Source organism: Vigna angularis, chromosome 2 (genome assembly GCF_016808095.1).
Source record: "Vigna angularis cultivar LongXiaoDou No.4 chromosome 2, ASM1680809v1, whole genome shotgun sequence".
Classification (NCBI taxonomy): Eukaryota; Viridiplantae; Streptophyta; class Magnoliopsida; order Fabales; family Fabaceae; genus Vigna; species Vigna angularis.
Window position 1 is genome coordinate 31,235,163 of NC_068971.1, and position 21,246 is coordinate 31,256,408.

Consider the following 21,246-nt stretch of genomic DNA (forward strand, 5'->3'; position numbering starts at 1 on the left):
ACTGTCAAACAACACAAAAATGCTAGCATTCGAAATCAGACCTTGCTTATGGCTAAAAATGCAGAAAATTACTCCATCACACCACCAAATCAAGTTTGATTGATTCAAAAGCTTAAGCAACACTAAAATTGACTCAAGGAAGTATAAATGCACTGAGCTAAGCTAGAACAATGAAGCTTAGCATGATTAAACTCAGATTGAAGAAGGCAAAGATGTATAGAACGATGAAAAGCTTGATTAAAACTAAAACAAAGAAAAGGCTACTGGTTTTGAGCAACCAAGCTATGCATATTGCACTTCATTGCTTGTTATGGTTTGCTACACCTTTAGCAATTTTCAACAACACTAAACAATCTTGTACAAAGCACCAGAATCAAAATCTCCTACTGAAAACAGATTCAAAAGGCTTAAACATATTTGGCATTTTATGCTTAAACATATCACCAAGGCTAGAACATGTTCTCATTGCCTCATTTGGTTGATATATGGCTACACTTGCATATGATCTCAATTAAAATCGAAAAATCAACACAAAAACAGATTAACTGATCTGAAAATAAAAGAACTACTACAACCAGAATCGCACAAGACTATGACAAACTGAAATTGAGATTGAAGGCTAGAAATGACTCAAACAAATGGACTTCACCATTTAAAATGATAAACAAACATGAACACACACTACAAACATTAAATCAATGACGGAAAACACGAAATCAACTTAGAAACTCAAATTAAAAAAACAAAAACAGTGAACTGAAACAGAAGCAAGAATAAAACAATCAAGGATGAAAAACATGGAAGAATGGCTTAGCTCTTGAAGTGTGGATGACCTATGCTCTAATACCACTTGATATAAGCTCCTTCAAGCATGAACCACGAAAGAAGAAGCTCTAAACCAGAGACACACATCAATGAAGAATAATGCAACGGAAAAACGGGTTTAATGGAGGTGTTTGATGTGTTTGAGTGGAAGAGAGATGTGTGTATGAAGCCTCACAGCTCATAAGACCTTTCTACTAAGGAAGGAAGCTAGAGGAAAGTGAGAGAAGTCAAATCTGCAGCAATTCATTAAGCTCAAAAATGCCAATTTACAAAGACCAAACACCTTTATTTATAGTTGTAAGAGGTCTCAAGGTTTGACCCATTTTCACTCTAAAAATTCAATAATGTTTAGTTGGGTAGGCCAGCTGGCTAACCACAAAAACCACGCTGCTTCACCAGCCAATCAACCATGTGAAAAATGCCTCGTAAGCGCGGGCACACCAATTGTATGCGTTGGGCACGACTTGAATTCGGAAGCAACACTCCTTTGTATTTCTATTCTGGAAGCTATGCAGAAAAAGGTCCTTTCTTTGATCTTTTGCTTAGTTTGACTAACAAGACTCTTGGCTAATTAGTCCATGATCTCCTTACTTTAATAAACCCTACAAAACAAGAGTGAATGATCATTTTAGAAAAAAAAAAGGATTAGTAGTTGATTTTCCATAAAAGTAAAGTATTTTATAATTTTTCATCTTCTTGAATCTTTTTAGACATAACTCTAGTTAGAGGTCCAACGTGCTAGATGGTATTACATCACATACTCTTAGCAACCTCTTAGCAACTTTTTTCATCCCTCTCACTTTTTTCAAGCACTCACCGTCACTTACTATTTCACTCACTCTCTCTTTTCTTTCATACTCGACACTCAAAATATAAAGCTCTCATATCAATTTGTTGAACCGCTGCACACGTTAAAGATATTGCATTGTAAACTTTTGTGTTACTTTCATTGATCGTGAAAGGTTATTAAATAGTCGTGTACAGACACAATAAACATTGGATCAAATAAAATCGAAACGAATAATAACATCCAAGGCTAAACATGATTGGGTTGCTACAGTGCAACCGAAAACCAAAAAACAAAAACAACTTCTAATGACCCGAGCTGCTACAATAACCAATACCGAACTGTTACAGTGTGAAAAGGTAAAAATTGAAAACGCGACGGACTGAACTTTAATGAAACAACAGAACAATAGAACGAAATTACAAAAAACCACTTAAGTTTATCCAACAAAACTTTAAGGAGGTTATCTTACTAGGGACTTGTGTAGGCAAATTAGTCATATTCTAGGTTAACTCATTTTCAACTGAACCAACCACCCTTTCATTCTCTTAATGTTGAACTAAGCAAAAATTGAAACCATTATGGAAAAGAGGAAAGCACTGTTTTGTTTGCAATGAGGCAAAACTGAAGGTTTGTACTGTGTAACCATTTAATTTTATCATGGGACCAGTATAGTAACAATCTCACCTATTGATGCATTCTCTGAATTGACCCTTTCTCTGTTCTGAAGTGCACATGAACGACATCAATGCTCCTACCCCTCCCCAATGTTTCACGCTTTTCTTCAATGTCTTACCCTTTTATGTCATGTCAGCCATAGTCACATGCTCACAAGGTATTCCTATTGATATTACTGAACTCAATAAATGAGCGAGCCATGATTTAAATGCACTCAACACACTACAACTTGGTCTAGAATCTCCTCACTGTTTTAATGACGTGCATTAAAAAATGGAATGTTTTAATATACTTATTGGTTCTCCTCTTTTTATCCTAATACATTAACTTTCAAAAAAAAGAAAAAAATAGAGATTTTCTCCAGAGAAAATCTGTCATCAAAATCTTATGTCTCCTTTTTCTTTATAATATGTTTTTTCTCTTTTGGGTTTTAATTAAGAACTGATATTTTATTGAACAGAAAATATCATGTGACAGAATCTAAACCACTCTGCTAAGTGCTATAACTGTTAGTACCATTTTATATATAAGAAAGTAAAGAGAACCGTGACAACTTATAACCCTTGGTTGATACTACATAACCCTTTTTTATGTGCCTGTGGTGGCATTTTCCCGAGTGGTATATCTCTATTTAAACCAAACCCCATTTCTCAACATCCCCAATAGAAGCTATCTTGTTCTTCTCCAACAAAAGAATCTACCACCACTTCTCTCTCCTACTCATGAACTCCATGTCTTGCCAAACAACATTCACATGTCTTTGTTTCTTGTGAAAAAAAGATAAAATTACTTTCAACCTTTTGCTTGGAGTTGGTTCTCCACTAACCACTGCTCCTCTTTATCCACACCCCTACTACCAGCAAAATGCTAATGCTCTGAAAGAAAAACATAGTTCTAGCTGCTGCTGCTGCTCATCATAAAGACCACATTCGGACGCTTCCTCCATTTTCTTTTCCAAACTTGGCCATGAATCCCACAACCCTCTTGCTCCTTTTGCCCTTGTTCACTCAGTTTTTGGAAGTTGAGCCTGCAAAACCCAAGCTTCCAGGGAAAACCAGGTTCCCCATCTCACAAATCAGTGTGATGGGCTTTGTATATTGCGATTTCTGCTCCAATAACAGCTTTTCCGGACACAGCTACTTTTTGCCAGGTGATAACTCTCAATAAACCTCTAGTAGAAATGCTTTGTGGTGTTGTAAGTTGGAATGTAACTTTGGTAGAAACATGGAGCTGCATATGAACGATTTCAATGTACGAAATGGTTAGTTTCTTGCAATGTGGTAAATTATGGCTTGAATCTTTCCCAAAAGAGCTGTTTATATACTGTTTAGTGTCTCCATACGATGGATTCTCTCTAAAAGATGAAACATGTAGGAGGAACTCAAAAAGAAAGAAACAATTGTTTTCTTTTTGTCTTGAGAAAACAATTACTCTCCCAAAAACAAAAGGAGTTCAAATGGGGATGCATCTTACACTCTTTTTTCTTCATATTTATGTCCATGCAGGTGCTGAGGTGAAAGTAGATTGCATGTTCAAAGCACTCTCAGAGAAAACTGCTGAACAGATTTCACTTTCAGTGAACAGAACTACCAACAAGTTTGGGATGTACAAGCTGGAAATTCCTTCAGTTGATGGTGTGAAATGTGCAGAAGATTCTGTAGTTGTGTCTTCATGCCAAGCAAGCTTAATAGGTAGTTCATCCTCTGCTTGCAATGTTCCTGGCTACAGAACCACTTCTAATGTGATTGCAATCAAAGCAAGAAAAGCTAACCTCTGCATATACAGCTTCAATGCTTTGACTTTCAGACCATCCAAGAGGGACATCACCCTCTGTGGTAATTAAAAGAAGAAGCTTACACAAGTAGGCCTAGAGCTTGGTCACTTGTGTATACATACAAATTTCAAGAAAATAAATGAAAAAAAAAAAAAAAAAACTCATATGTTCTCTTTTTGAAGCCCATTATGGGCACAGATCTCTTGTCTCTCTCTCTTCATTGTTTTACTGCATTATTTGTTTGGTAATACTGTTTTCATATTATGCTACGTTAGAGAAAGTATCATGGAAGTAGAGTTTGGGTGTGAGAGATAGTTCCTTTTTGATTTATGCAGTTGATTAGGTTTTGTTAAAATGTACTGGTAGATGTATATTGTACAGAGCATGCAAGTTGTTAAAGAAGGAACACATGAATAAACAAGTTATTGTTGTGCATATTATATTTCCCATATGGATAAACACTTTGGCAAAAGAGAAGGGAGAAGGAGCATATATATCAAAATAAATGGGAGAAATCTTCAGTTCAGGATCAATTTCTAAGGAGTAAATATACAACTTTCTTTTCTGAAAAAAAGTGAACATTTCTTGGTGTGGTTTGTAGACCAAAAGTTCTCTATTTACTAACAAATTTCTCCCCACTAAAGCTTCCAAGTTACCTCTAAAATAGACCAATTGGTTTATTTCAAAACTTACAACGATCACAGCAACAATTTTCAAGAATCAATGATCAAAGCAACGAAAGTAACAATTTTCAAAGAATCAAATATTGTTTATTTTCTTCTTTCTCAATACCGGATGGGTGGTTGAAATACAAACATAAATCTCTGTTAATAACAGCATTCTATGAAAATATCCAAAAATGCCACACAACTGAATCCAAAATTCCTAGTGTTAGCAATATCGTTCTCCATCACGTTTAAGATTTGCCTCAATGTCATAGAGCAATTGTTCTACATCGCTTTTAAGATTTGCCTCAATGTGTCATATCATAGAGCAATTGTTCTATGTCCATATATATGTATAGACGGGCCCTCAATCATGATGCAACTTGCTATTAACTCCAGAACTCCGTACAAGAATATGGCAGGTCATTATCAAATATTGTCCCTCTGGTCCTTTTTAATCTGCTACACTATGGAAGATAATTGCCACCAAAGCAAACATGGCCTAATCAACAAAGGATAACCAAAAACGATGCCAAAATATACTTCTAACTTTTCATTCCACTCTATTACATTTATGGCAATAATTAAGGAATAATGGCTCTCATTGATAAGATTAAATTACTTATTTATTTTTTATAGTTTTATTTTTTAGTTTTTGTATCTAAAAATATCTTCTTTCAATATCATTTATATTATTTTGATTTATTTTTATGTTTTACAAATAAAATAAAATAAATAATATATATATATATAATATAAGATTGAATATAGATTTTTTAATATAAAAATTAGACATATTTATCTTTTAATCATGAGAACAAACGACTAATTACATCAATAAAAAGTATTAAACAATTTGTTAATGAAACATGACAAAGAATGATGTGTTGATTTAATGATGATTTTGATGATGCATATAACTCTTATTAATGTTTAGTGTGATAAACGGTAAAACATGAATCAATATCTAAGATAATTTTGAGTAATTTTTCATTTGAAAGATTATTTTTCTTTTATCTTTATGAACATAATAACTAGAAGTGTCAATTTGATTCATGACCTATGGATCAATTTTAAAGTGCTCTTAAATAAGTCTATCTTTTCTTGGTCCACCAAATAAATGGATTGAAAAAGCTCCAATTCTTAAAGGCTCCTCTTAAAGTGAGTTAGGGTCAAGACTAAAATCAGTTTGGTCCACTACAAAACTTTAATTAGCATCAAAATATATTTTGTAAAAGACTTGTGACGACCTTCAGTCTAGGTCGATTCTTCTCAAAATTTAATCCAAATAGACCTGGATAACTTTTGGCTCGATTGACTCGGCTCGACCTTTAGTGTGGGCCAACTCGACTTGATTCTTCAACTTTAACCAACTTGTCTCAATTTTTCAACTTGGGTCAACTTAGCTCGACTTTCAGTTTTGGATAGCTCGATTGGACTCTTTAGCTTTGGCAGACTCAACTTCATTCTTCAACTCGAGTCAGCTCGACTCAACCACTCAACATAGGTTGACTCGAATCGATCATGTTGATAAAGATGGCTTAGAAAGGGAACATTGAATAAAACATGGACTCTTTTTGTGCATCAAATAGTCTTAAATATAACAATAAATACATCAAACATTAAAAAGATTTTTATATTATTTAACCGTTAACTCTTAACGTATGTATAGTTCTATCTCGAGCACATTGCTTAAAAGGTTCCACTAATCAAAGCACATGATTACAACGAGTATCACCTTATCAAGGTTACATAAGTATGAACCACTTTAGGTCACACGAGTATCAACCTCTTCAAAATGTGAAAAACACCTTGAAAGAAGGAGAGTACAATTTCTACTCTAAGTAAAACATCACAAGGTGAAGAATATTACAAAGGTTTAAGTGCACAACAGAGTTGTATCTCACAAGACATTTTTTCTATAGATTTGACTCTATGCGATCAATTTCATTTTAGTCTATGCTTTTAGTAATTCTATTTCACATGAATGTAACAATTGTTGTTTCTCTCTTGTTTCTCGATCTACTTGGTATCCTTTATATAGTTTTTCAAATGATAGTTGTTGAGGATTTCAATTTGATTAACATGATCAATATTTTCATTATTGTTCTTCATAAGGAATGACTTAATCAATTCTTTAAATAGATTCTTCAATATAATTCCTCAAGTCTTCAAATTTCTTTTGCTAATACTCTTAGTTCTTTTGCTTCCTTTGTAGATTCAGAGAGAACTCGATTTGGTATTCTTTGATTTTGTTTTTCTCTCTTTAAAATTTAGATTTTACCTATTAAAGGAAACTTTTGTGCAACATATTTTGAAAATACCTTGTGAGTATTATAATATCTGCTAATATAAATCAAGATCAATGGAGTTTGTAGAGAAAAGCTTTTGCAAAACAAAGAAATGAACTCCAAGGTGAAACTTTCCCAAAAATTAACTCTAGTTGGGGTTTTAGGCTTCAGTTATTAGAAAAATTAAAGCCTAAACCTTTAAGCTCAATGACAATTTTGAAATTTTGTTCAACCTTTCCACCCTGGTTTTGTAACAATCGATGTAGAACATATGTATGGCTTATGTTATGTAGAAATCAAAGCCTATAACTTTGTATTGTGGTGAAATAATTAAAAAAAACAGTGGCAATTTTGAAAATTTCGTTAACTTATAGGCCCTGGATCCTCTAAAACTAGGACCTATAAGTTCATAAATTTTCAAAATTGTCACGGTGTCTTTATATGTTTTGTTTTCTTAAAAATCGAAACATACCACATGATTTTAAAAACCAAAACTGCACTAGTGTAGGTCAAAGTTTACGTGCACATTTAACACCTAACTCGCTTTAAGTCTCACATTGGACAATTCTTACTGCACTGGAGTGTTTATGAGCTCTAGCCTATGAGATGGAGCCTTCTTAGGTGACTTGGATTGAACATGTAGAGGTACTTGACCATGTATTAAAGGCCTTCTTGTGTCCCTATTATTTTTACAAAGAAAAATATACCCATACAAAAAGTTATACTCTTATTTACAATTTACAAGACTAAAGGAAGAAATTCTTTGTATTCTACACTTCAAAAAAGAAAAAAAAAAACTCCACCAAGTGTTATCTTATACTTTCTTCTTAGCCAAAAGTGTGAAGGTATGATGATCCTTCATCAACATTCCATAAAAGAAAAGTCTTCTAAGGTCTAAATTCTTCTTTCTCTTTTAGTCTCCTAGCCATGACTTGGATCAAAGATCCAATATGTGGTCTTTTAGATGGTCCCCATTATAACATCACAAGGAATTTTATACATTGTGGCTAGGCTAAGAAGGATATTTAATTTTTAGATAACAAAGGTACTATGAGAAAAGAGTGTAATTAGATCAATTAATGAACTTAGCATTATTTTCTTTTACTAATCGAGCCATAGTATTCAACTACTATCAATTAAAATTTAAAAGCTAAAATTTAAAGACAAGAAAGTAAGAACAAAATATAAAACAGGATTATCGTAAAAAAAAAAAACTAAATATGTTTTGTATGTGACCAAAGACCCTTTGACCCTATCAACTATGATATTTAAAGACAGTTGATTGTCCAAAGACCAAGTGTCATTCGTTGATAGACATCCGTAAAAAAAATTATATATTTTTGCTCTAACAAAGGTTCAAACTCACCACCCAAAAGTTCCAAACCAACACTCAAAATCAAACAAACTATCACTTTTATCTTGTCATTCACATACACAACTAACAATACAAACTATGTATGCAAAAATATAATAATAATAAGAAATAAAGCACACTCAATACACATAAAAAGAATCAAACACATGACTTCGGCATAATTTATCATATATTATTTTAACTAATGTCGTCCATGCCTATATCATCCTTCTAAAAATTTATTATCCCCGAATCTTACACCTTGACTTGAGCTTGGACTGATTCGTCTCGACCTATCTCAAACTAACTCGTCTCAACTTAAATTTGAACCAACTTTACTCGATCTAGGCTCAAAACATACTACCTTACTTGGATTAAATTCAATCTAACATTTCACAACTTAAAATAATTTAGATATGTCTTATTTTAGATTTTGAAAATTCTATGAAATAATTATAAGTAGACACTTAAAACTTGGAGATTTTTTTTTTAAAATAATTATGGATTGAATTTCGCAATTTAAATTTTCTTTCCCTTGTTAAACTCGTTGAAGATAGGTTAAGTTTGACTAAAATATATTATTTTAATTGATTTATATTCTATTGGAATCAATATTGGAGATTAAACAATTCAATGAGTATCGGTCGGTGGTTTTTGCTTTAAAAATTGGAAAGAAGGTGAAGCATAGTTGTTGGAGTAATTGCAGTTGGAGTAATTGCAGCAAATCCTTCTAAATAAGATTGCGAAGCAAGTGGAATTGATTCATCAAACAGCCCTTATGCTGCGCTGGAATACAAAATTGAATACGCAATGTGGAATTCAATTGAATTTGCATATTTGAAAATAAAGTGGTGCTATTATTTTGTTGGTTGGAGTCCAATTATGGGTCTAAAAAAATCTAAATTAATCAAGTCTATTTTGTATTTTTAACTTAAGTCGAGAGTGTCTTTTAGGTGAGGAGGAAGGTGTAAATTTCGCAACTTTTAAAAAAAAAGATATGTATGAATTCATCGAAACATTTTAGTAAAATTATGATTTTCGGTTCATTAATGGTTTAATCGAATTGAAATTTTTTCAGCATGTTCACAACATATAGTTTTTTATTTTGATTGTTGGGATTGTCAATTAGAGTTTTGTGACTAGAGAAATCCATCTTCTACTATTACTCTATTTTAGGTTTCTCTATTTTAGGTTTCTCTATTTTTGGTTTCATATTTGAGAGCATTATTGTTTTGATATATAGACTAATTGTAGGCACTTATTTATGCTTTGGATTTAATTCTTTTTTACTTATATTTAATCTTAGTGGAGTTTGATTAAGTGGCTTGTGCTCGTGGGATTTTACTTCTCTCATTGAGAAGGTTTTTCCACTTTAAAAATATTAGTGTTCTCTTTTGTGATTATTGCTTCCCTTTTTTATTGTTGTTGTTTCACATACTTTCTTGCAAATTTGGGGGAATTATTTTTGTTGCATAGTTTGATATTTTTGGTTATTGTGTTGTTGTTTGTCCATAACAATGACATCTGAGTTTATGGTTCATCCTGGTGACTAACTCAAATAAGTACAATATGGGTGAAGAATCCTAGATGTGAGGATTCCTTGTATCTAGTTTCAGGCTAGTACGTCACGTTATTGTGATAAAATGACAGTATAAGAAGGTCACCATATAGGTACTTAAGGTTGGGGTGCTTATACTCGAGAGGAGTGTCTCAATGTGGAAGGGACTCACCCTTGAGATGGAGCTTGTTGGAAATTTAAGTAAGTCTAAATCCCACATTGGATAAAAAAAAATTAGAAAGTTGACCACCTTACAAGTAAAAAAACTCATAAACTTATTGTCTTAAGATTTTAGGTTGCAGGTGGTGTCAATTTTTTATGTGGGTTGGATTCATGTATCATTAGCGTTGTATCTCTCCAATGAATCCTCCCTTGAAGGACTCATCATGTCTATCATGTGTGATGACATTAATTGAGATAAATTTAAAGTGATATTGACATGAATTAATAACCTCAAACTTAGAAGGACCTAATATAAGCGATGTACACTTGTTCTTCTTGTGGCCTAAATAATTACAATTCGGTTAATTCCAATGATTTAATAGGAATAAGAATTCCAAGATACAAATGATGAATTTTGAAGGATGTGCAATTGTAAGTTTTTCGCTTTGTGCTCTCATTGTGAATTCAATATGGGTGACATAAATTAGATTCTTCAAAACTCAATCTATATCCAATCCAAATCAAATAAAATATATTAGATCTAAAATTTAGATCAATTTTAACTATATCAAATTGATTTAGATTTTTCTAATCTATTTTAAATGGGATTAAATCTAAATTAAAATCATGTTTGTCAATTAGATAAAATTTGATGTGTGATCGCATAGACATCAAACGTCTATCTTGATCGACCTTAAGCCTAACCAAACCTCAACTCAATTGGACTAGGCTCAATTTGGGTTTGGCCTAACTTAGGTAACTCGATTGAATGTAGGGCTAGACTGACTTGACTCAACTTAAGCTTGATTCAACTCGCTCGAACTTACGTGAGGATGATCCAGTTCAACTTGACATGGCCCTAACCTAATATAGCCCGATATGATATGGACTCAACCAAACTTAGCCTAACCTGAGTCTAGCTCAACTAGTTGTTGACTAAACTCAATTTGAATTTGGCCTAACCCAACTCAAGTGAACACTAGTTTCTCCTAACTCAAATCAACCTAAGCATGAGTCAACTCAGCTCAACCTAACGTTTGACATAGGCTTAACCGGATGTGGTTATGATGTATGGGTTTAACATGGCCCAACTTGTCTTTGCCTTACCTATCTTAGACCTTGTCAAACTTAGCTCAACATTGGGCTAGCCTAACTCAATTGAATGTGGGCCACCCCAACTTGGATGAACATGATCACACTATGACTCTATAGATGGACAAACTCTACTAAAGGGTATGGGCCAACTTCGATAAACTTAGGCCTAAACTAACTCGACTAAACATGGGCCCATGATGACTCAATTTAAATTTTGTTAGGCCCAACATGTTCTCACCTCAACTAAAAATGACCCCACCTTAACTTAGAATAACCCCACCTCAACTCAGAATGACCCCACCTAACCCATCCCAACTCAACTGAACATGGGTTCACTATTCGACTCGACATGGTATTGGATTGAATTGACTCAACTAATGGTTGAGGAAACTTTACTTGACTTGTGCTTATCTTAACTCTACTCGATCTGACATTAATCAACCTATCTTAATATGCCTCGGACATAATTCAATCCCAATTAAACCTGACCTAACTTAGCCTAACATGGCCTAACCCAACTTAACCTCTAACTCGATCAGCTTGACATTGTTTTAACTTACCTCACCTAACTTGATTTAAGATCAACTTAACCAAAACTTACTTAAGTTTCACCTAACTTAGTTTTGTAAACTTGACTTAATTTAATATTAAACTTAACCCATGCATAATTGAGCTTAGCATAACTTTAATGTAACATATTCTAACTTGTTTTTAATAATTTGAGTTCAATATAACTTAATGAACATGTGTTATCTTATATATAACCTAATAGTTTTTAGTTTAAAATAGGTTTAATTGCTTCCTTTGTCCCCAGTTTGGTTGAATTGTGTCAAATTCATCCTCATTTTTAAAAAAGTTTCATTGTCATCCTCACGTGGTGTAGAAGTGTCAATTGAATCCAAACATTGAAAAAATTTGTGTCAATGTAGTCATCTCCGTTAAATACACACTAACTGCGTTAAGTGGCTGATTATTTGGCACTAGAGAAGTAAAACGTGGCAAATGAGTCACAGTAGTGGTAATGACGTGTCAATGAGATATTTGAGAACATGGAAATAGGTTATTGAATTGGGGAAATTAAAATCAGAATTCATTTAGGGTATTTGTATTTGTGAACGAAGTGCGATTGGGGCTTTTGAAAGCAGAACGCGTTTGGTGATTTGGAAGCGTTTGGTGATTTGGAAGTGCGAAGTGGGTTCCATTCGAAGGTCCATTCGAAGGTACGTGTACATTGCTTTCGTTGGGTTTATGGTTGCTTTGGTGTGTGTGTTTGCTTCGTGTGTGTGTTTGCTTTTGTTGTGGTCCCCCATAAACTATTATCTCTGTTTGTTGTTGTCCCCCATTATGGGTGTTGTGTGTGGTCCCCCATTGTAGGTTAAAGTCAATCTTTATGCTGTGTTTAGGGTTCAGTACAAATTTGTTTTAATTGTTTATGGTCTGTTTAAAGTGCTTTGTGGAAGTTTTTTCGTTGGCTTAGGAAGTGGCAATGTCATTGACTCATCAGTGTTGTTCGTCTTGCTCATGGGGGAGCTGTCGTGCCGTTTCATCCAGAGGATTGGTTCAAACTAACATATGTCATTGTGGGGAAGTTGCTGTGTTAAGAGTGGCGAAAACTGTGAAGAACGAAGGCAAACAATTTTGGGGATGCCCTAATTACAAGGTTTGTTCAATGGTTGTAGTTTCATTTTAGTGATTAGTTTATTTTTTGAGTAATGAAATGTTTGTGGTTGGATGTTTTGAACAGCGGACTCGAAACGAAGAACTTCAAGGATGCAATTATTTTAAATGGTGCAATGAAGCTAATTTGGATGAAAGGGATACTATTATTGCTAGGCAAAGGAGGAAAATTATTAGTCTGGAGAAATCTGCTATGGTTTCTCAGAAATGGGAGAAGCAATTAACATGGATGCTATGTTTTATGGGGTTTATTAATGTGATCCTTGTTTGTATCTTGTTTAAAATTCCATGACTATTTTGTATTAGACAATGTGTTGTATTAGACAGTTGTTGAAAATGAATGAAAAATCTCAATTTCTGCTTTCAATAGCTAATTGGCAGTGATATTGTTGAAGAAGGTGGATGTTCTTTCAATAGTTAAGTTGTAGTGATATGGTTGAGACAGGAACAATTTGATGACAGCTAAGTAAACTCTCCAAATATAACATGCAGCCAATAAAATAAATTCAAATTTGATGACAGCTAACTTCAAATTTGATGACAGCAACAATTTAATGGCTACTGTACACAGTTATCAGTTGCAGTAGAAACAATATTGCACTTGTCATTTATCTTCAAATGAAAATAACTAATAAATAATATAAGATTCAATGAAAGTTGAGTATAAAATCAGAGCTTCGAATGCACATTGAATATAACAGCAGAATTCACTTCAAATGCTTTTTCTTTATGTAATTTGAAAACTTGTGATAAATTCATTATGATTGTCCAAAGCTATTGCATTGCTTTATTACATACCGAACCGAATCTTACTTAAGAGAATTGGACAGTAGAAATCAGTAAAAACAGAGGCTTAATCACCATTTCAACAGTAAATTTTTTTCCAATGCGAGTAATGAACTTGGAATGAGCGTTGACTTCATATTCTTTGGACGAGCGTCCCCTTGTGCGCGCAGGGGGCGACGAGCGTCCGCTTGTTATGAACCGAGCGTGCGCTAGCTATGTGACGAGTGTCCTGGCGACGAGCGTCCTGGGCGGCGAGCGTCCACTTGATGTTCTCTGGATGAGCGTCTTGACGAGCGTCCATTTCATATTCTCTGGACGAGCGTCCTCTTGTGCGTGTAGGGAGCGACGAGCGTCCGCTTGCGATGAACCGAGCGTGCCCTTGCTATGTGACGAGCGTCTTGGGCGATGAGCGTCCTGGCGACGAGCGTCCACTTGATGTTCTCTGGATGAGCGTCTTGACGAGCGTCCATTTCATATTCTCTGGACGAGCGTCCTCTTGTGCGTGTAGGGAGCGACGAGCGTCCGCTTGCGATGAACCGAGCGTGCCCTTGCTATGTGACGAGCGTCTTGGGCGATGAGCGTCCTGGCGACGACCGTCCTGAGCGACGAGCGTCCAATGTTCATACCTGCATATTCATGAATCTGCTGAGTGCAGACAGCTAAATGCAGCTGAATTCAAATTTGATGCAGTAGAAACAATATTGCACTTGTCATTTATCTTCAAATGAAAATAACTAATAAATAATCTTCACTCAACACATCCTCTTCATCTCCATTCCAACTTCTAACATCATAGTCATCATGTCCCCCATCCTCTCTCTCAGCCTCTGCCTCCACAAAATTATCACTGTCAGCCTCTACACCCTCTCCTAAAACAGCCCCAACATCCTCTCCCTCAGCCTCTGCATCCACAAAGTTATCACTGTCAGCCTCTACACCCTCCCCCAAAACAGCCCCAACATCCTCTCCCTCAGCCTCTGCCTCCACAAAGTTATCATTAACAGCCTCTACACCCTCCCCCAAACCAGCCCCAACATCCTCTCCCACAACCTCTGCCTCCACAATGTTATCATTGTCAGCCTCTACACCCTCCCCCAAAACAGCCCCATCAGTGTCTCCCTCAGCCTCTGCCTCCACACAATTATCATTGTCAGCCTGTACACCCTCCCCCAAAACAGCCTTCTCACACTCTTCCTCACACTCTACCTCTACACGATTATCACTGTCACCCTCCCCCAACATATGAACGTACTCAGGATCTGACACCATGTGTACAACATACAGGTGAGATTGACCATTCAAAATGGCAAGGTTGACCAGATGACATGCACCCTTGTCATCAGATAATAGTTCTAACCTTCCTTCTAACACAGTACCACCACCCACTGAATACCACAACTCTTTAACATTAATATAGCCCATCTCCTTCAAAATGGACATAATTTCAAAGTAGCTCCATCTATCTGGGTCAATTTTTAAAGTAGATGTTTGACCAAACTCATATTTAAATGACCCATCATTCACAAATTTGCCCCCATGGTGAAAGACCACTTCGACATCACAGTTAGGCATCCTAAACTAATATAAAAAATCATGTCAGTCTAACTTTACCCAAATAACACTACATTTAATTGACCAAAATAACACTACATTTACATATCAGGATACGACTGTCAACCCATCAGGGTACAACACTTCCACAAAGCACTTTAAACAGACCATAAACAATTAAAACAAATTTGTACTGAACCCTAAACACAGCATAAAGATTGACTTTAACCTACAATGGGGGACCACACACAACACCCATAATGGGGGACAACAACAAACAGAGATAATAGTTTATGGGGGACCACAACAAAAGCAAACACACACACGAAGCAAACACACACACCAAAGCAACCATAAACCCAACGAAAGCAATGTACACGTACCTTCGAATGGACCTTCGAATGGAACCCACTTCGCACTTCCAAATCACCAAACGCTTCCAAATCACCAAACGCGTTCTGCTTTCAAAAGCCCCAATCGCACTTCGTTCACAAATACAAATACCCTAAATGAATTCTGATTTTAATTTCCCCAATTCAATAACCTATTTCCATGTTCTCAAATATCTCATTGACACGTCATTACCACTACTGTGACTCATTTGCCACGTTTTACTTCTCTAGTGCCAAATAATCAGCCACTTAACGCAGTTAGTGTGTATTTAACGGAGATGACTACATTGACACAAATTTTTTCAATGTTTGGATTCAATTGACACTTCTACACCACGTGAGGATGACAATGAAACTTTTTTAAAAATGAGGATGAATTTGACACAATTCAACCAAACTGGGGACAAAGGAAGCAATTAAACCTTTAAAATATATACAAAACTTAATTTCAAAATTTCAAAATTTTTCAAATTTAGAAATTATCATATCAATATTGAATTTTAAATGAATTAGAGTTAAAAAGTTAAAAATATGAATTTGAAGATAAATTCTTTTAAATAAACTAAGAATAAAATAAATTTAAATAATTGTAGATTGAATTTTTATATATTTGTTTTTTCTCACAGGTGAATTGCAATTATTGAACAGCCTGCATCACTATTAAGAATTTAATTGAGTCAGACGGTGCAATTGATCAAGCATGGGCCGGAGTACTTTCGTTCAACCGGTGGCTGATTTAATCCGGTTGATTCATACTTGGTGTCTGCTGAATGATTGAATCATGACTCATTACTAAGAAAATTGTGCGCATGAGACTTTCTAATCGTGGGGCCCACAATTCGTAAACAATTTGACTTGAATGGGCTTGCATTGATGAATTGAATCATGCCATTTTAATTTGGCTGAACGCAAATTGAAACTCATACTGGTAAAACAAATTATCATGCAAGATAAATTGAATCAAGTAACTAATTCTTACACGTGTCATGATTAATACCGGTGCCATGTGGAAATTTACAATATTGTATCCGTCAATGGATTTAAAAAAATGAGTGTAAGAAATTCTGAAATGCATGTTTTCATAAATATTATATTTTATTTAATAATTTTTTATATGGTCGTATGAAAAAATTATATTTTATCTAGAAAAGTATTTATCTTTTAAATTGATATGTTTTAGGTAAATGTATATGTAACGATATTATCATGTCATAGATCAAAGATATTATAAAGTTTAAGTTAGTTGAGTGTGTCAGATAACCGTTAATATTGTAATAATGAGTATGATTATACTATTTATAGGATAATAATTTGTGAGACCTTACTTATATGAATATGAGTGAGTTTAGTGATCCATTTACCTCATGAGTTAATTGCTTGATCTAAATTCTAATAAATTACAAAGTAGTACGTCGTTAATTTTGATAGTTTGAAAGATAGTGGACCGGGCCTACTTATGACTATGTAGTGGTGGTCATCCAGGCTGGCTTGTGGTTGAGTATAGAAGTAATCAAACATGTCAACTTGTGGTTGGGTAGTTCATCATTAGTTCTAACAGGCGACACATAATTCTGGTAGGCGACACATAGTTCTGATAGACAACACATAGCTCTTGATAGGTGACACATAGTTCTAATAAACAACATATAGCTCTCAATATGTGACACATAGTCTTGGTAGGTGACACCTAGCTCTCGGTAGACAGCACATAGTTTTGGTAGGCAGTACCTAGCTCTCGGTCGGTGACACATAGTCCTAATAGGCAATACCTAGTCCTATAGGTAACATCTTGCTCTAGGTAGGCGACACGTAATCCTGGTAAACAACACAGTGATCGGTAGGTGACACTTAGTCCTAATAGGCATCACCTAGCTCTTGTTAGGCTGCACATAGTTTTGGTAGACGACACCTAGCTTTCCTTAGACGATGCCTAGTCTTGATAGGCAGCAATTGGCTCTTAGTAGGCAACACTAGACTCTTAATAGACGACATCTAGTTCTCAATAGATTATATATGGTTCTTGGTAGATGACACCTAGCTCTCGATAAACAGCACATAACTCTCTCGTAGTAACACCTAATTTATGATAGGCAAACGTAAGATGTGTTATAGACTAAGTTATCCTAAAAGGATATTAATGTTATTAAGATAGTTATCCTAAAAAATATTAATCTTATTAAGATAGAAGAGTACTCGGCCATATATACAATACAACTATACTTTGTAGAAAATAAACTTGGGTCACATAAAAACCAACTTAAACGATGTTGATCACAAAAATTTAAATTAAATTCACGAACAAGACATAAAGTTTCAATTATTGATTGGTACCAATAAATTCATAATCACAACAAATACTTCCTTCTTCCATAGACAAGAGAATAATTAATAATAAGCTTAAGACAAATAACACAATGACATAATAACATATACTTTGTTAATTATATCTGCATCAATTCTTGGAAAATCTTCATGACAGTAGAAGGCAAACCCAGAAGCACATTTATATTTCTTCGCTCTTGGCCATGGGAGAGGAACAAGATCACTTCCTTCTCTGGCAGTGATACTGGGCCTGACAGCACTGGATCTCCCCATCCAAAATCAGTGGTGTGAAAGGAAAGTCTAGACCAAGTTGTGATCAGAAGAGTGCAAGCAAGGGAAGGCCTTGTTCTTGTCACCTCAAAGTAATCAATGGCTGATCTCATGTAGCTGTCTGTCACCATCTTGATAGCATCTTGAATGAGCCCCACAGCATATGACAAAGGCTTTTCTGTCAGTTCCCCAGCTTGACACACAGAATTTGTTAGGACAATTCCATTTCCAAAGTACCCTTTTGAAAGAGGAGGGTTGAACTTGGCCCTTCCATCAACAGCAAAAAGAAGCTTTGTTTGTTGCTCAGGTAACATTTTCAGTGCCTTGGTTCTTGCTATCCACACAAACGCTGAAAGGACTTCAAATGTTGTGCATGCATCAAGAGCCCCATCTTGCATTGCTTTCATCTTCAGCTCCTTTAGTTTCTCAGGGTCAAAACAGAAGGACCTGTAAACCATTTCATCTTCGTATAAACTAGAAGTGTTTGATTTGTCTTCTATGTCAGCAAATTCTTGATGCAGGTGCTCTATCTTTGGTGGGTTTCTTGCCTTGAGGATGCTTCTGTCCAGCACTGGAGGGATTAAGAGTGGCAAATCTCTGGCTACTTGTCCCCAAGAGTTCACAAACTCCATTGCACCAATGCCATCAAACATGCAGTGGTTCATGCACAGCCCAAGAGCAAAGCCTCCACATTTGAACTTGGTCACCTGGATTATAGAGTTCACACTTTCAAAACTGCAATATTTTATGACAAGTGTCGGGCCATTTCCTCAATCATTTTCTTGGTGAGAATGAATTGTTTCGTTAAAGTTCTGACACGGATTATTACTGTTATTATTTCTGAAATAGAAGCTCCAGTACTTGCAGAATGGATAAGGTGCCTATTCTTAGCATGAAAAGAAAAGATATAGTCGAAAATCAATTTTAGTCACAAACACTAACATCTCTTAAATTTGGCCAAACAAATATAGTGATGGTAACTTTTATATATGAGACATTCAAAATAGTCACATTTTTTCATTTATAAATCCTACCAAGAACTTGATAAAGGCTAGATGACATATCTCTATAGATTCTTTAGTATTTGCTTATAACTAAACAATTGAGAGTTATGTACCCAAAAACAAACTAACTCCTCAAGGAAACGGAAAACAAAAATATAAGACAATGATAAATCATAAAACTTACCTGAGCAACCAAAGGAGGCATCTGAAGAATGTGTTTTGCTCCAGGAATATCATAAACCAGCTTACCAAGAGTTCCAAGGTCTGGCTTTGTGATGTCACCAATCTCTTCCATTGAACAGTTTGCTTCAGCCTCTACAAACAAGGCACCTTCCCCTGTGCAATCCACTATGAGTTTACCCTCTGAGCTTATAGTGAGTCTCCCAGCAAGAGGGTAATAGTGGACAAGAACCTTCTTCAATGCATTCTTTATCACTTCCCCAGCTTTCTCATTCCCCCTCTCAGAAGTTTTAAAGCAATAAACAGTTCTCACAATCACTGCAATGTTCTGGTCAAGGTTAGATAGGAAATACAAACCCTTCTTTGTTTCTTCAGCTGGTGGAACAAGAGTTGGTTCACCTAGCTTCACACTAAGCTGGAAACCATTTTCATTAGCCATTTCCTTATCAGCCTACAGAAAAAGCAATAGAAACATGTAACAGAAGCACTCTAGAGGGCTATTCTAAAAACTAATATTGTGAGCTGAAAATAAGTGATCATCAAAATATAAGAGTAGAGCATGCAATGTTGAAAGCATCATCAGGAACACATGTGGAGTTTCTCATACCTGTGGTCTCCCTCACACAATATGACAAGGGTCTGAGTTCCCTTCAGAGAAAGTTGCAAGGTATATATGTATGATGTAGGTGATGTGCTTAGATGTTGAAAACATAGCAACGGAAGAAAATAAATATAATGTGAAGGTGAGAGGTAGTTGTTCATTGGCAACGGTCCAAGCTACTAATAAAATACGTGTTATCTTTAAGACTTTATTGTTTTTTTTTTCCTTTTTTTATACTCTGTGGATCTGTGTGGGTGAGGTAGGCCACTAGTAAAGAGACCAAAGACAAAAGGAACCCAGTCAGAAGATGAACAAAGATGGGCTTGTTTGGTGTGGTTGGTATCCCAAATTTCCTAACCTTATATTTTGTTTTATTAGTTGTTCCTTCCAAGATCAATACTTTTGGAAATGAACTTTAAATACCATGATCGTGTTTCAGTACCATAGTTTTTTAGTAGGAAAATATCTTTTTAACAACTCTTTTTTAACAATTTTTTGACAACACAGACGTGGTGGCTTATGATTGGTTCGTTTCAAATATTTTTCTGAAAACAAATTCAAACAGACCAATAAAGCAATGACACATGACCCATTGTCAAAAAATTATTAAAATTTGTTGTTAAAATATCATGATCCTTTTTAGTAGTATGATTTTGAAGACGTGTTTACATTCACATTGAATCCTCAAAAAGTAATATTGAAATGATTATTTTAAATCTATAACACTTTATTGGGTTAATCAATTATTTTTAAGTTTAAATATGATTTTATTTTTTCTAATTCATGTTATTGATGTAAGATGATCACCGACATCTTGACAAAATAATATTTTTAAGTTGGAGTTATCTTAAATAAATAGTTTTTATGGTAAATCATCTTTCTTCAAAATCAATTTTAAAGTAAAAGTAATTTTGGAAAGCACTGACCCAAATAGAACATCTTCCTATATTGTGTTATTTAAATAACCATTGTTATGATTTTGAGCTTTTAAAATAAACTATTAAAAGCACTTACTCAAATACACCAATACGCACTCAATATGTTTCATTAAATACTTACAAATCAGATAATATGAGAAGTGTATTGATGAAATATTTTCTTAAATTCTATGGTATTAACGGTTAACTTTAATGTAATATTTTTTTCTTATAAGTTTACTTTTAAATTATGCCTTGGTGTATTTGTTAACACATGCCTAATATCTATCAACTATAGACACCACTAAAAGTCTATATTCCAGAACATCGATTGTCCTTTTGTGGCGCAGGCAAAAT

General features: G+C 34.8%; 2 protein-coding genes and 1 long non-coding RNA gene across 3 annotated transcripts; 1 reads left to right on the forward strand and 2 right to left on the reverse strand.

The window, feature by feature from the left end:
• Positions 1 to 1,043: 1,043 nt before the first annotated feature.
• Positions 1,044 to 2,471, reverse strand: LOC128195461 (uncharacterized). The gene is made up of 2 exons (XR_008247029.1): positions 2,300 to 2,471; positions 1,044 to 1,427 (listed from the first exon to the last, which is right to left on the reverse strand). It is a non-coding gene; the product is annotated as an uncharacterized LOC128195461 (long non-coding RNA).
• Positions 2,472 to 2,952: 481 nt separating this feature from the next.
• On the forward strand, positions 2,953 to 4,499 carry LOC108328203 (major pollen allergen Ole e 1). Its single transcript, XM_017562028.2, has 2 exons — positions 2,953 to 3,440; positions 3,796 to 4,499. Exons 1-2 carry the CDS (start codon positions 3,257 to 3,259, stop codon positions 4,131 to 4,133), a joined length of 522 nt encoding a protein of 173 aa, XP_017417517.1. The 5' UTR covers positions 2,953 to 3,256; the 3' UTR covers positions 4,134 to 4,499.
• A 13,434-nt stretch (positions 4,500 to 17,933) lies between these two features.
• LOC108328434 (omega-hydroxypalmitate O-feruloyl transferase) lies at positions 17,934 to 20,101 on the reverse strand. Its single transcript, XM_017562302.2, has 3 exons — positions 19,979 to 20,101; positions 19,376 to 19,822; positions 17,934 to 18,894 (listed from the first exon to the last, which is right to left on the reverse strand). Exons 2-3 carry the CDS (start codon positions 19,808 to 19,810, stop codon positions 18,037 to 18,039), a joined length of 1,293 nt encoding a protein of 430 aa, XP_017417791.1. The 5' UTR covers positions 19,811 to 19,822; positions 19,979 to 20,101; the 3' UTR covers positions 17,934 to 18,036.
• Positions 20,102 to 21,246: the final 1,145 nt, after the last annotated feature.